Below are 16289 nucleotides of genomic sequence, written 5' to 3'. Positions count from 1 at the left end.
ACCATGAGTCCTACATGCAATGACTGATCATCACCAACTATTAAGGACAGCTCCATGCAGACGGCAGCTTCAGTTGAGAACTTTTTAAGCAGAAAAACATCTGACTAAAAAAGGTCCACTGGGTCAATTCTCTGAAGCAGACAACAGAGGATCCTTTGCAGTTAGCTCATTCTGCTTTAGGTCTGTAGGAATCTTCTGCCCCCTGCATAACCCAAATTACAGGGTATGTTGGCAGGGGAAATGAAAGGCTTTACTCAGAATTACATTGGCATTCTAAATTACAAATGTACTTTCATAGGTCACTTGACATATTCAAGGGAACTCAAACTCTCATACCTCTGAGTGCACAATCCAAGTTGCCAAACCTAATGAAGTCACAGCCTTGCCAATGCATTCTGCGCCTTCCTCCCCTTCATGTGCTCTATTTTCCATGAGTGAATAATAAAAAAATTATTTTAAATTAAGCACCTTCAGAAATACACAGGAGACTGCAGGAACAACCCTGTCTTCAGCTGAGAAGGACAGTACCATTAGTCGGTCCTTCAGAAAATTCCAGCCTCACAGAGGCCACTGAGGAAGCACTAGCGATACATGACAGACTCCATATGAATGAGAGAGGAAACAGTTGCACCATTTCAGGAGAGATATGAAGCAAAGCAGAAGTGATTACCACAATGGCATTCAAAAACAACTTCTAGGAATCTCTGTGTTCACTAACATAAACATAAAAGCACAACTTAATGTGTAAAGCTTGCAGAGTTTGTTTTTTAAGTAAAAAACTTACTTGATTATAAATTGCTGCCTTAGTAGCATACTACTATTCGTCTTCTCAAACAAATGTCATGGTGGAGAACAGACTGATAGCAAGGGCTAGAGAAAGTAGAGCTTTTATTGAGTTTCTGAAGAAGAGAATCTATGACCATTCACACAAGAACGTTTAATGGAGAATTCCCTCTAAAGATAGATAAATCTGCACTTAAAAGAAACCCCATGCCATGTCACTGTATTTATGTTGCTATTTAAAAACCAATGGAAACCAGAGTGTGATAGGGTCTCATTTTCAATACCGTTAACATGCTATTATTGATAAACAGAAGTAGAATATACATGGATGAATCCTTTCTGGGAACTGTCTTTAATCATTTTGGGCTCTCAAATAAAGTGCATAGGTGGTTCTAAAAAGCTGGATAAAAGCACAGCCTTCCATTAACTGTGAATACAACAACTTGTGTTATTTAAAAAATGCATCTGGATGCTGGAATAAAAATAGCATGAGATGAAGTAGGCGCTCAAGGATGAAATATGGGACCAAGTGCCTAATCCTAGAGTTTGCTCTACCATTCAGAGGCTTCCAACCCACCTCTGTCTCCCCTCTACAGGAAGAATTTGCTTTTGATTTGCCTGACTGTTCATCACGCTCAGCCAGCTAAACTTGGTTCTTAGTGGGATTTAGCATTTGTCCATAAGGCCACTTGTTTGATGTCAGCTCATGTAGCATTTATTCAGATGCAGTGTGGCCTTTGTCCTGTTATTCTCTGAAATGAGCAACACAGTATAAGTGTTCCAACAGAGGAGAGCTTCAGTAGAAAATGCAGATTAATTGAAATCATTTTCTCTCAAGCAAAACCGTATTATTCAAGCAACTTTCCAATGTTAAACAACAGACAGACTCTAATAGGATTCTTCATTAAGCCACCTGCCATACTGCAATACAAATAACTGTACGATACTAAGATTCTCCCTTAAGGATCCAGACAGGAGAACAGGTCAAGTTGGGTTTTGAGACAAGGACCTGGCTGCATGAAGCACACTCCAAAACTTCCTGAATAAGACATCATGGTTCTGTCAGCAGGCTGCCAAGGAGATGGCAAGAGGCAAGTGGTTAGCGAGATCTTCTTGCTTCTCCCTTCACCCCCAGCTCAACTTTGACACAGTCAGGTGTTTTTAAAAGCGTAGTGAAGGCAGCAATCTCACTGCAGTGCTAGTTCCAGCCTTTGCTGTTCTGGAAGAAAAGGACCTGGTGGTGCTAGCTGATGGCCAGCTGAACATGAGCCAGTGGTGTGCCCAGCTGGCCAAGGAGGCCAACAGCATCCTGGCTTGTATCAGAAACAGTGTGGCCATCATGACAAGGGCAGTGACTGTCCCCCTATACTTGGTGCTGGTGAGGACACACCTCAAATGCTGGGTTCAGTTTTGGGCTCCTCGCTACAGGACAGACATTGAAGGGCTGAAGTGTGTCCAGGGATGGGCACCGAGCTGGGGAAGGGGCTGGAGCACAAGTCCTATGGGGAGCAGTTGCGGGGGTTTAGCCTGGAGAAAAGGGGCTCAGGGTGGACCTGACTGCTCTCTGCAGCTGCCTGAAGGGGCTGTAGGCAGGTGGGGTTGGTCTCCTCTCCCAGATAACAAGTGACAGGACAAGAGGAAACGGCCCCAAGTTGTGCCAGGGGAGGGCTAGACTGGATATGAGGAAAAATTTCTTCACAGAAAGAATGGTCAAGCACTGGAACAAGCTGCCCAGGGAGGTGGTGGAATCACTGTCCCTGGAGGTGTTTTAAAGAACACATCGATGTGATGCTTAGGGACATGGTTTAGTGATGAACTTGGCAGTGCTGGGTTAACAGTTGGGCTTGATGATCTCAAAGGTCTTTTCCAACCAAAATGATTCTGTGATTCTATGGTTCTGGCTGCAGGGGAAAAAAACCAACTGTGTGCCTGTAGGTTGATTAGTCTGCTTGAAATAGCTGGTCTGCAGAAAGGACACTCCAGCAAGATTCAAGATGTGAATTTTGATAAGGTCTTAAATTGATTTTTCAAGTAAATAATTTTCACCCTGCATGATTAAAACAGAGAAAGTAGGCATAAAGAAGGCTTAAATAAGGGGAAGCATGGCAGCATCTGGCTTACATTGCTTGAACCAAAAACGGAGTTTGAGAATCAATAAAGTAGCTCTTTGATATAAAAACAGTCAGTGGAAAATGAGTACATCTCAACACCCTGCTAAAACCTGGTTCCAATGATTGCTCCAGTGACTGTGGAACTGAGCCTATACTGTCACTGTGGTGAAACATTTCCATTACATCACTATTATTTCAGGTACTTCACAGAGAGCATTGCAGAAGTGCCACAAAACCCATGCAGAGCTACCACATGATGCATGACTGCATCTTACACAGGGGCTTGGAAACTAACACCACCCTCACAGTGGTACCCAGCACTAGAGCCACGCTCAGCACTTGGTTTCCAGTTGTCCTAGCAAGAATGAAGGCGGCAAAGGTTAAGGATCATCTATTCAGCTTTGAAGAAAGGCGTCAGTGAAGTAAGTCCCTTGACCCACTTCTCTATCTCCTAATACAGAAGTGAGAAACTCACCAGGAGAAATAATAAGCTGGGTGACCAGACTTCCACATTCTCCTGCAACACAATGCCCCCTCCCTGCTTTGGCTTTGCCAGCTCCCAGGAATAAACACGTGTGTGAACACAGTCAATCCACTATGCAAAAATCAAGGCAAATGCTTTATTAAAGCAGCTGGCCTATTTGACATCTACTGCTGACAAGAGCAGAAAAATACAGAAAAGTACCAAAACTAGGCGTTTGTAACCAGTATGTTATGCAGTTCCTAGGGCTTTCTGGAGCTAATACCGCTTAAAGAAGCAAAAGGAGTCAGAGAGAGCTTGTAAAGTAAAAGGAATAAGGGTTGGAAACTCACTGCCGAAGCTGTTCTGATCCAGTAACATGTATGTTCCCTTTCCACAAGTTTGGCTCAAAGTCTGGAATTGTGGAACCAGTATTTACTGGAAATAATACCCACACATATATACCAAGAAAAACATTCTTGCCGAAACTTCTCTCTGAACACAGGCAGTTAAAGGCAACTGCAAAATCTCTCTGCAGTAGCGTCACCACCAAAGGGTTTGGCTCTTTGCGAGTTTTGCAACCTGTGAGCTGTGAAACAGCCCCCCCCCCCCCCCCCGTTCTTGGCTGCTGGAAGTGGGAGATTTCCCCACATATCAGAGTAGTTATTTTAATGAAGTTGCCTCATCATTAGGAGTCGATCAGGAAACCATAAAACAGCTAACAGAAACAAAACCCACAAGACAGAAAAGAATACATCTTTATAGCCACAAAACCCAGCTTCCTCCCGTCTGTTTTCTTTGCCTTATTTGAAGCCGGTGCTTAAGGGAAACATCAAAAAAGCCTTATTCAATGTAGCACAATGCAGGGAAGACCAAGTTCTTATGAAAACATTACTGCCAGATTTGACTACTTAAGAAATGACAGATACCCTAGAGATACTATACCATCAGACTTTTTTGTTGGAACAAAGGATCCAGTGATGCTGTTTTTCACAGATTCTTGTCTCACCTTTGAAGTTTCTTTAGGTTACACCTAGCATCTGAGTTTCATACCCTTATCTATATTATTGGGCTGGAATTCCAAACAAAGCTCTCAGAAAGCTGGAAATGAGATCAGGCTCCTGAGGTGTGCCACCTAGTTCTAGGACTTTCCCAGATAGACATCAATCTTTTTAAACTGCTTTAACTTTGGAAGCAGCATCTCCTAAGCATGCTGGTGCCCTGTAATCCATGCTATCACATACTCTTGAAGAAGGCAGGATGTAAAACCAATTCTATTCTACTGCCAGTTTACCTTCTAAGCAAAGCAGTGAAATTCCCAACACGTTGTGCAGGAATTGTTTCATTTATAATCTACAGCTATCCTAAAATATTTCCACAAGTGGGTCTTTTTGAAAGACAGGAAAAGCCTAACCCTTCCATTTGACTGACCAACACATAAGCAAGCACACAAGCCTACGCATTGCAGTTACAACAGTGAAGCACCCTAACTGCTCATCCACAATAACAGCTTTCCAGAACAGAAGATTCACACACGGGCACTTTTGGACTAAGAGAAACTGTTTAACAGAACATGAAAACAACACAGACTCCTTCCAAGCAGGAGGTGGTGTTGGGGGCGGGATGGTTACTTTTCAAGTCTTCTCTACATCTGCCAGACCAGTTTCCCGTAAAAACAGTAATGCAAAAAAAGCTGTCACATTCTGACGACAGCACCCTGTACAAAACAGCTTTCCACCAAACCAGATTCAAGCAGCTTAAAGCTGCACTTAAATTCAATTCTGTTAAACTGTTTCAGAGGTGTCAGGCTGACTGCAGGAAAGCAAACTCCTGCTTATTTGCCCACTGATCACACACTACAAGCAGGCCTACGCAGGCTCCTTCCACTATGTTGTCCTTAGAATATCTGCTATTTGCTCAGGAGCACCCTTCAGAAGCAAGGGGAAAAAAACGTAACCAAGCTTGTCAGCAGAAAAGCTAGTTATGGCAAGCTGTGATAACTGTTGATAACCATTGATGCTGCGAGCAAGCACCACTTCAAGCCAGACTGCTACCAGTATCCTGGGGTTGGGAAGTGCTCTGGAGACAATCAGTCCTCTGCAAAGCAGAAAACTGGCTATTGACATTAGGGGGTCTGGGGGTTTGTTTGTTAGTTTTAAGGTTACTAATTCCAGAGAGAGACTAGAGATTCCCCATTTTACTGCACACTCCTGGGACAGCAATGGGTCCATATTAGGATTCTATGTTAGAAAACTCATCACATGCTGTGGTCTTTTCACTGAACAGAACTCCAAAGAGACTTCCCTTCCCCACACACCTGCTCTCCAGCCAGAACACAGACAAGCACAGTAGCAAAGGTTTAATTGACAGCCCTGCCTCAGAATCCATCCCACTCACTTGCTGTCTGTTCTAACAGTTTAGGCACTGCCGAAACTGTGAATTCAGCCTAAAGAGCTCCTCTGAGAATTGCCCATGACATAAATATATAGTGTGAAGCGCTTAAAATAGGAACTTGAGACTGTTTAAAGGGAAAAACATTAGCATGGTTTTGTTGTGCTAGTAGTAAAGAACAAGCATTGCTGAGCCCTGGGAACTGGCTGGGTATTCCAAGTGTTGCATCCTCAAATACACCATCAGTTCCAAGGCTTTCAAAAATGAAGCTGCCCCAACTCCTCTCTTCACCCTCCAGCACGTGGTATTTCACAGCTTGACGAGGACCACAACTTTGAAACACTGGTGCCTCAAAGGCCACAAATACAGTCACTAGCATCTAAATTCTGAATATTCTGTCAGAAGACCTAGTTTGATTGATGAAGTAGATTATTTGTTCTTTTGGAAATGTGCACAAGTCGGGTTGAATGTACTTTATGCAGCTTTATGTATGGGACAAATAGCAAGAGCTGACACAACAGGCAGTCCGTATAAAGGTGATGACAGACAACTGCTAGAACATGATTTAACACACTTTCATGGAACATCATAAAAATGTTTTGCAGAATCACTGCACAGCAAGTGAACCAAAAGCACAGTATTTTCAAAAACAACTTGTTTTGATCATGTACTTATAGGACAGTACTGTTATGAAAAGCAACTTTTGCACAAACGTAAACTAATAGGAGAGCATGCGAACAAGGTGTGGCTAACAGGATGCTCAGTGAGAATCAGAATCACAGGTAGGTGTAATGGCTTGCCTTTGGTACACAGGTACCTTCCAAGCATCTAGCAACAGGCAGTTTAAGTGATATAGAAGTCCCATGTTTAGTAAGTTATGCTTCTCATCGCTGAATATTCATGCCTTCTTGCTCATTACTCCATGCTCAGTAACCAATGGGCAACACCAATAAGGTGCAAGTCTCTTCCTCAGGGTTTTCTTTGGCACAGGATCTGATAACCTCTTAATCAGCAGCTTGTATGGCATATATATTTATACTCAAAACATAGAATCATCTAAGTTGGAGAAGATCTTTAAGATCATTGAGTCCAACCATTAACCCAACACTGCCGAGCCTACCATGTACATCCGGAGTTACAGCTCATCCCTGTAACATGCTACTCTCTCCCCTCTACAGAGTTACACTGATCGCATTTCTCAGTGGGACAAGATCTTAATGCAAATTTATACAGTAATGATAAAGTCTCAACTGGGTTCTAGAGACCCTGCAGTAATAGAAAGATAGAAAGTACGGAAAAAGCCAAGTACTGCTCTGCAATTATGAAGAATTCTAAAGGCTACTGTGAAACCAAAGTCTACACAAGGTTGCTAGGAGAGCTTTTGAAGACACTGAAGATCCTGACATGCCTTGGGGTCAGCACAGCTAAGTCAGGGACAACACCCTGGAGACCATCTGGCACAGGAAACATTACTCATTAACACAGATCAACAACTCAGTCCTCAAAGATGTTGAGGAAATCAACCAGGTGCTCTCTCAATGATCAGCTGAACGACACAGTGAAAAGGCAGTGCAATAGCTCCATACGGTACCTTTCACCTCAGTTCCTTATCAGAGACACACCTGTTCTCTTGCATCAGGTCTTTGATCTGAGCCAAAATCCAGTCCACTTCTGAAGAGGAATCAGACCACAGCTCTCGAGATTTTGAAACAGACTGCACTGTCTGCATAACCTGAGTGAAGGAAAAATCCAAACATTAACAGAAAATATTCCTCAATGGTGAACAGAAAGGCATTGCTACTAAGAGAAGATGCACATGGCCATATGCACTTCATTATCAGCGCTTCAAAAAACTCACAAAAGTTTCCCTTCCTAGGAGTATATTAAAAATTAACATAAGCCACATCATACTTGGAAAAGGCCTCAATTAAAAAGGCAGCAGCACCAAGAAGTCAGTCCTGGCATCCTCATTCTGGTTCTAAACCTTGCTCTCCCTGACTTCAGCACAAACCAGGACAGACTCATTTTGAATCATTAACTCAACATCTGGGGTGGGAATGAGGTTGCCTACTCAGGACAAGGTTTTGCCAGTCATATTATACATACAGTAGATCAAAATGTCGAATCAACGCAGTCATCTAGGCAACCTGTAACCAGCTGAGAGCATCTGATGAGTAGGAGCAATACACGAGACTACTAGGCTGTACCAAGAATGGAAAAGAGAATACTGAAAGTTAAGAGTTTTCTTGGTTTGACATACACCTTATCTGAGCCTGTACAGCAAGCTAAGACCTGCCTTCTACGTATGCTCCTTGAGCTACCCAAGTAGCAATTTACCATCACCACTTCCTATAAAACATTGGTATGAAGCATGTTACATCACTGACAAGTATCTGGCAGATTCTTTTTGGAAGATAGTAACTACTGAGAGAAAAGAAAGAATTATTTTTCCTGCCAGGTAGGAATGTAATGTAAAATGAGACTGGAACACCAAGGTGTCATTTTCAGGACTCTGATTAGCTCTCTTAACCTATATATGCAAAGCTACCACTGCAAAAGATACTTTAGATGAAAAATCAAGTGTAAAGACATGACTTAAAGTGACTAAGTACCTCTACCCTATGCACATGAACAATTAGACAACAAAGTACACAGCCCCTATGACAGAGCTTATTTTGGCCTAGTTTACAACTTCAGAGATTTATATAAACTTCTAACTATAATAAGTAGTTAACAAAATAGCCAGAGAAGTATCTGGATCAGAGACTGTACAGTTATACTGTTATAATGGTGACTTAGGTATAGGTGATTCTCCTACTTCATGAAAAAGATTAGAGACAGACTATACATTTACGCAGGGAGACTAGCAAAGACACGTGCTACTCTTTCTATGCCAAACCAGGGAAAGCATTTGAATATCAGCCTAAAAAAAGCTTCAAGTAGTATTTATTTGATATTTGGAACATTCAGTTGCTGTCATGGTTAAGAAATTATTTGCATGCACCAAACCATCTGCCCTTAAAGGGTGCAAGAACAAACCCACGTCATTTTTTTCAATCCATTTCTAAGTTTCAGAGATTTTATCAGCTATAATCAGTTTTAGATTACAGGTCTACTGTTCTACAGAACAGAGTTTCAGAGGCCAACAAAGGGCCAATATGCTTGCACCCCTTCAAATTACTGGCAACAGTAATTAATGCATAAAATTAGTATTATGTTTTTCATTAAAGACAAACTCAGTAAGAATTGGCAGGTATCAGCCACAAGGAAAAACATTCCTTGCGCTGACCAATCTTGGCAAGGCCTCTGCTCACTCTTACGCAGTGTACCTTAAAGTGGCAAAAATGATACATTAAAAGAAGCTATATCCACAACACAGGTATATACAGAGCATTCATTTTTCACAGTTCAGCTGTACTTTGTCAGTTGACAGACTTGGAAATGCACCACTTGAAATCAGTCAACAAGAAAGGCAGCTTTACAGAGTGAACGGAGAAATTTCAAAAGCACAGTATGCAGAATTCAATTAAATTGAGGCATGTAATATAGATTACTCTTCAGCATGTATTTACACCGTTTTGACGGGGTAAGAACAGCTTCACATGTGCTTTGAAACAAAGGCTTTGAAATTACTCTTTAGCAACTGCCTGCCTACTCCCTTCCCCATTAAACCCTGGCCAGTTTAAATTTTGAAGTTGCATTTTCCTACTTGGTTTGAAATACTTCCCTCTGTTCTGTTAATATGTTAAGAGTTCACTCACCACACATAATCAACTTGTCTCCTTTATGATGCAACACAAAAAGTACAAAATAAGCCAGTACCAGCTACAGAAAGGGAAGGACAAACAAAGGAGAATCATGTTATATACTCCAAAACCAAGACAATGAAGGAAGTGGGATGTTCATTTTCAATAAAATTCTTGACCCTAGTTCTCATTGCTGATTAAGTCTGCACTTCACTGGAACATTAGCACACTTTCTCCTTTAGGCCCTAGTGATATTAATTGAAACAAAAGTGAGAACAGCTCCCCAGTAACAACAGTATGTTGGTGAGGTCATATCCAAAGACATTCTACAAGGTTTGTAACCCAGCTCTCAACACATTTTAAGAACCATCCCATTATTAAGAAGGGGAAACTGATCAGGGAAAGATTTCTGGGGCAAATTATTCACAAATCTTAACTGCAGCACCTTAGCCACTGGTCCCCTGCAAAAGTATATGATGGATGATAGAACACAGAAGCTAATGACTTCTGAATGACAGGTCTCAATTTCCAGACATGCTAGGATGAAAACAAACCAAGCACTATCCACATCCACAAGGAAGACTTGGGATCTCCAACAAGTACGTATCTCATTTATAAACATGAACAAAGTGTTCTCATCCATCACAGCTCAAACTGCTTGTTCTCTGCAGTGAAGCTTCTCTTTGGCAGCCATGACTGACAACAGCAGGAGAGGTATCTGAAGAAGGAATTAAAAAAAAACTCTCCACACATGCAGCAGTCATGGGTCTACTGTGGGCTATGCACTAGATGGCAGCTCTACTTTAGGCCAGAGTACATAAACTGGCAAGCGTTAGCAGCCTGTGGCCACTGGCGTACTGTCACCCCTACAGCACTGATACAAATACCACTTCTGTATCACTGACACTTCTGGAGAGATTATAATTGTGGGAGGGTGCTACAGGGGAAAAAAAAAAAATCCCTGCTGTTACATGAAACAAACTCCTGGCACAGCAACTTAGTCGTGCTAGCATTCAGGTATTTCAAATGATGCCTGGCCAAGAGCATTAGTTCTTCAGTTTGGGCAAGAATGAAGACTTACCACCCCAAGCAGGAAATGAGAAGAACCAGAAGTGCTGATGATCAGACCGTACTTACCCTAAACTGCTCATTCTTGTAGGATATCAGCACATCTCTGACTTTTTCTAGAAATAAACATAAATATATAGTTTAAGCAGGGAATGGATCAACTATGTAAAGGAATTTTGCATCTGGGCAAGCTGCTTAGTTCTGCTGAGTATACACTCAAGGAAGACTGCAGTCAAATGAAATCATAAATTCCAATTCAGGCAACACTGTGGAAGACTCCTACAGCTCCCAGACTTTTCCAGTAACATAAAATTTATGAAGTGGGGTTGAACCATGAGTTCAGTATTTTATCACAGCCAAGCTGGATAAATCCAGACAGCTCCAAAAAAACCCCTAAATAGATCAGATTAGGAAGAAATTGTTCCCACAGACAGTTCATGTTCTGCTGCATATTTGCAATCCTCATACTTGCATTTCAAATCTATTTCAACAGCACTGAGGCTACTCACATCCTTACTGGACTTCATTAAAGTTGAATTGACCATCCACATGAGATGTCCTTTCTCTCATCTGTGGACCACTTCTACTTTACCTGAAATAGCACCATCTTTCAAAATACTTCACCATTCAGGTGTGATTGTCACCTGCTATCAGAATGCCCACCACCCAGTATCAGCTAGATTAAACTTCACAGGCATTTGAACTGTAGCACTGATACATCATTGCCATTCCATCACTCTAGACGTATAAATCACAGAATCTACTGTATCGATCTGTGGTTCTCTCTTTTGGTAGCTGGGGGCGGGGTGTTGTTCTTTTTTCTTTTTTTTTTTAATTTTTGTGTGAGGGGCTAACCAGGGAGAAGGAGGAATAGCACATGCTTGGATCTCATCCAACATGAAGTCAGACAGGAGCCCCCACATACACTCTGACAAGAAGTGATAAGTGCTGCTGTGTTCCAAACGTCAGTACTGCCTCTATGTTTGGATTGTTCTGATAAATTATGTATTAAAATCAAAGTGCACAACAAATTAGCTAACGCTTCTGGACTGCAGCTACTGTATCTATGTATGCGTCTGTTACAAAGGAATCTAGAAGACTTGCAACAAATTCATAGATCCTAAAGCCAGAAAGATCATTATAGTCACCCAGTGTAACCTTCCAGGGAGCAGTAAGGGTCACTTCAGCATTTCTGCTGAAACACTCTCTGGACCTTGGATTGGGCTGCTCTAATCTGCTGGGTGAGTTACTCCCCATAAGCATGCCATGTTTTGTCTGAAAAAGTTATGACTAACTCATTTTACTGTTGGAGGTACTGTTTGATACCTCAAACTCACAGACCAGCCACCTAATCTGAACTCCTGCTTCCTCCAGTAAGTCATTCAAACCACAAATCGACTTTGAGTAAAGTTCTTTATTTTGGGTTCAAAAACTCCCGGTGATGGAAAAGCAACCACCAACACAGTTTACCAAAGTTTTCCCATTGTTTTGCACTTTGTATCTTAGATTATGCCCATGTTGAGTTACCTGTGATTACTTTTTATTTTACATACTATTGGCAGCTAGTAATTTTTCTGTCCACATGTGAAGTATTTTGAAACTGGCTGAACTGCCCTTATCCTGTTCTTGCTCAAGTTATGAATCTGCAGAGTTTTGAGGGCTATAAAAGGAGCACAGCATTCTTTGCCAGTAATGGCCTCAATACCAAAACTGTGGCTGTCAAGACACTACAACTAATTTTTACAACACTTGGTCCTAAACCATCCCAGTATAACTGTTGCTACTGATTAGTATACTGCATATTCAACAGAAGTAAAAGATTTTACGATACAAATTCAGTCAGCTAATACCAAAAAAGTCAGACACCCCAAGAATCCACTCAGGTCCAAAGAGGAATCCCAAAACCTGAGCTGAAGATATATCTTTATGCGTTGTCAGGGCTAGAAGATGACACTTTTAAAGTGTTCTCTCTAGCATGGGACATACCTAATCCCTGTATGTGCCATTATTCTAGGGACACCTACCATGGAATTCCTTGTGTTTCTGACAGGCCTCATGCTGTGGGGTTTGAATCTCCCATGCGTCATTGTCTAACTCTGCACTTGCTTCCACCCCTTGCTGCTCCTCGTCCTCGTCCTCACTTTCTTCACACAAGTTATTGCCTAGCTGACGGCTCCAATATGTCTTTCGCAGCCAGTCCAGCACAACATCACAACCTAAGGGAGAGCAGAAAACATTATCATCTCAGTGACATTTTGTTATTGAAAAAAAGTAATATAGGTGGCACATTGCTAAGTTGCATTCTGAAAAGAAATGCTGTTAACAAGTTAGGAACCTTGAAATCACATACAAGTCCGTTAATGAAAAAACAACGGAAACCCACACCCCAGTATCACAGGACTGGTAATACCCACCCACTGTCTTTTTGGCCACAGAAAGGACTGGACACTGCTATAGCACTGCACCTTGCTCAAGCCACACCAAATTTAAGCAGAAACTAAGTCCCAGCAGTGGTCCCTTAATGAGAAAATGAGTCAATTCTTTCATATCACCACAATCAACACAGTGTCTGTAACAATAACATAATTTTTTGTTCAGAGACTACATTCTATAGAATGAAAAGAAAACCCCTTTTCTCCCATCACTATTTCACTACCCAATTCAACCTAAGGGTCCTGCCGAAGGTTATTTAACTGGTTCCTCAGTGCTTAACCCAAAATTCCCAGGAATCCCTTCAGATGCCACGGGCTGGTCATTCACTCAGGCTTGCAGTACCTACTGCATTTCTCCCTGAATGGGATTTTTAAAGGTCTCAGGTATCTCAGAGCCACCAGGAGCAGCACTTACCTCTTTCCCTGAGAAGACCTTCCTGTGCCGTAAAGAAGCAAGAGGGCTGAATATTGTTTCCATTATTTTTTTCAGGGGAGGGAGAAAGTCTGTAAACACCTACCCTGTGATGCATCACAATTTGGAGCCACTGGACACAGTTCAGCTATCCACAGCGAGCAGTGGCAAACCCTCCCGATATCTCACACCACAGCTCTTCCTGCCCACTGCCTGCCCTGTAGTGTCCCAAAATGGAGAGAGGGGTGCTCGCTCAGGGCCTGTGGCACTGGCACTGCCACCCCAAGCCCACCTCAGGCTAGGCCCTCATAATGGCGCCCGCCAGCAGCACTCACCCTTGCGGCACAGGGCCAGCCGTGGCAACTTTCCATGGGTCAGCTCATGACGGAGATCCACAACCCAGATGGGGATATCCACCTGGAAGAACAGGTACAGGTGTTACACCACATCTCCTGCTGCATCATGCCACAACTCTATGCAGCCCTGCAAGGCTTCAGAGAACCTCTACCTGAGTGGGAACAGCCTCTTCCAGGCCACTCCCGCACCCCAGTCCCCCCTCCCTCTAAGGGTGGGCTGAGATCTCCTCCTCTCTGATCTCACTTCTCTGGTGGCCTAGTATCCGTACAAACTTGGGATTTTACAATTTACGGTCTTCAATGTTACTTGCAAAACAGATGCCTTTTTAGACAAGATACTGAAAAGCAGTTAGATTAAACTGACAAATCATATGATAAATAATACTCAAAGCACACATACTCGAAGTTGCATGCAGTTTTCTGCCACTTTCCTACAGACAGCTAACTTTAACTACGCAAGACCTCTATTTTTAAGCTTGATCAGTTTTAAAAGGTGAGAAGCAGCACCACCTTTCTTAGAAACACAGAAAAAAAAAATCAATTCATCAGTCTCCCACTGGGGCCCCAGACAAGGCTGCATATACAGGTGAGTCTCAAATACTGTCTCTTCTTTCCTTTCAAAACCTGCTCTTCAGACCCAGATACAATGTTCAGTGCAGCTCGCAATAAAAGGACTCAAGTTGATCCTGCTACTACAACTACACCTTGAACCTCCCCTCCTCCACACAGAAGTGGGCAAACATACCTCAAGCAAGAGATACAAGATGAAAATGCCTGCAAATGTGATCAAGTGCTTTTTATGTATAACCTTGCTTGTCAGAGACTAGAATTTAAAAACCACAGATTAAGCTTTTTTCCCCCCCATACCTCAGTAGCTTAGAAGCAAAAATGCGCGGTGTATGTCAAGTAAGACTATCTACATGTAAATCAAGACTTCTGATCACACACGATTCAGAACACTTTAATGATCATCACCCTTTATTACTCTTAATCTGACTTCAAAGAAGAAAGTTTTAGGCATAGTTACATCAAGCCTCTTTAAAACTCTGCAGCTGGAAAGAACCGGCATTTATAGCCATTGTTTTGGTTACAAAAGAGTGATCCCAACTCCCTCTGCCCAGTGTTGCTAACAGACAACGCACATGCTCTCTGTATAGAAATAAGTTATCAAGTAACTATTATTAAGTATTTACCTCTTTAGCTAATTGTCTCAGAGGAATGCTGACCATTTTCTGTTTCCTTTCTGTGATCAAGTTGACAAACCTGCATGCAGGTTACAGAAAAGATAAATGACTATCAAGAGCTGCTGAGCAACTTGGGACCCCAGAGACAAATTCCCCACACGCTGTACAAGACTGGTCCCAGAGATGCAAAGTGAAATCAGACAGCTGAATAACGCCATCTGTCTGGGTCTCTCTGTCTCACAGCACACAGGCCTTCAGAGCCCTACCTTACAAGAGCCAGCCCGTATGAGAGGATGAGCTCATGAGACTTCAATCTGCCAGATGAATCCAGGACCTTGCAACGAATCAGTTCAGCAGTGCAATCCACTGCAAGAGGCATTTTGGGACCATACCTAGAGATAAAGGACAAAAAAGGGAGCAGTCTCGCAAGAATACACTCCCCCTGCAAAAAGAGTAACTTTCTGGCTACTTTTTCTGCTCTGTGGTACATAACAGCCTGAAAAATGGTATGTAGAAAGATGGCGTCAAAGGCTCTTACCAGAGTTTTATTTAGAACAGTGATTACACAGCGGCTCCTTAGCACATGTTAAACGAATACTTACCGACATGGCAAGCACATACACAATACAAGATGCCATACCTAGACTCGTCTTGTGTGCTGCTGCAGCAGTGGCAACACAGAGTAAAGTGATTTGGGGGCCCTGGATATGCTCACTGCAGCACCCTGCCTTCAAAAACCACCCTGCGAAGCTGTGGCCACACAGGGCTTCTGCCTGCCCCACTACCCTCGGTCCTGCCTGCTTCGGGCCTGAGCTGCGCGCCCCAAATCTGCTGCGCCAAGGCGCCAGCCAGAGGGAGCCCGGCCCCGGCCGTCTGCTCGCACAGCACCCAGGGGGCTGCGGCTGCGTCCCGGGCGCCCAGCGGGCCCAAGCCACGGAGCGCCGGGAGCAGCGTGGGGCAGAGAGGCGGCGGCCCCCCGCCCGCGGTGCGCGGCCCGTACCGACTCTTCCAGGCCGAGACCCGGTCCAACGCTTCCTGCTGCAGCCGGCTGTCTCCGCAGTACAGCCCCACCATCACCTGGTCCCACTCCGCCCTGCCCCTCCACGCCACCACCGTGCGCAACGGCTTGAGCCGCTTGCGGGCCGGGGACGAGCCCGGCCGCCCGCGGCGGCAGGCCAGCCCTGCGCGGCCCGCCATGCCGCCGCGGCTACGCCCGCTCGCACCCAGCTTCCGCTTCCGCTCCTCCATTCCGCTCCCCCTCCCCGCGCCGCGATCGCTTCCGGGGCGGAGGGAGGGGTGGGGAGGGCGGCGTTTGGCGACGGGGCCCGCAGGGGGCTTGGGGCCCG

At 43.7% G+C, this 16289-nt stretch overlaps 1 protein-coding gene across 1 annotated transcript in view; it reads right to left on the bottom strand.

The window, feature by feature from the left end:
- The window catches only part of LAS1L (LAS1 like ribosome biogenesis factor), a 28414-nt gene extending 12208 nt beyond the window's left edge, over positions 1 to 16206 (bottom strand). Inside the window, exons 1-7 of the mRNA XM_055817906.1 lie at positions 15944 to 16206; positions 15210 to 15335; positions 14953 to 15022; positions 13739 to 13820; positions 12584 to 12775; positions 10629 to 10675; positions 7368 to 7477 (exon numbers count right to left, since the gene is read on the bottom strand). Coding sequence (XP_055673881.1) covers positions 7368 to 7477; positions 10629 to 10675; positions 12584 to 12775; positions 13739 to 13820; positions 14953 to 15022; positions 15210 to 15335; positions 15944 to 16191 — 875 coding nt within the window. The 5' untranslated portion in view covers positions 16192 to 16206. The remainder of the gene's footprint in view (positions 1 to 7367; positions 7478 to 10628; positions 10676 to 12583; positions 12776 to 13738; positions 13821 to 14952; positions 15023 to 15209; positions 15336 to 15943) is intronic.
- Positions 16207 to 16289: the final 83 nt, after the last annotated feature.

Source organism: Falco peregrinus, chromosome 13 (assembly GCF_023634155.1).
Source record: "Falco peregrinus isolate bFalPer1 chromosome 13, bFalPer1.pri, whole genome shotgun sequence".
NCBI lineage: Eukaryota > Metazoa > Chordata > Aves > Falconiformes > Falconidae > Falco > Falco peregrinus.
Note: the sequence above shows the minus strand (reverse complement) of the source record. Positions and strands in the feature narration are given on the sequence as shown.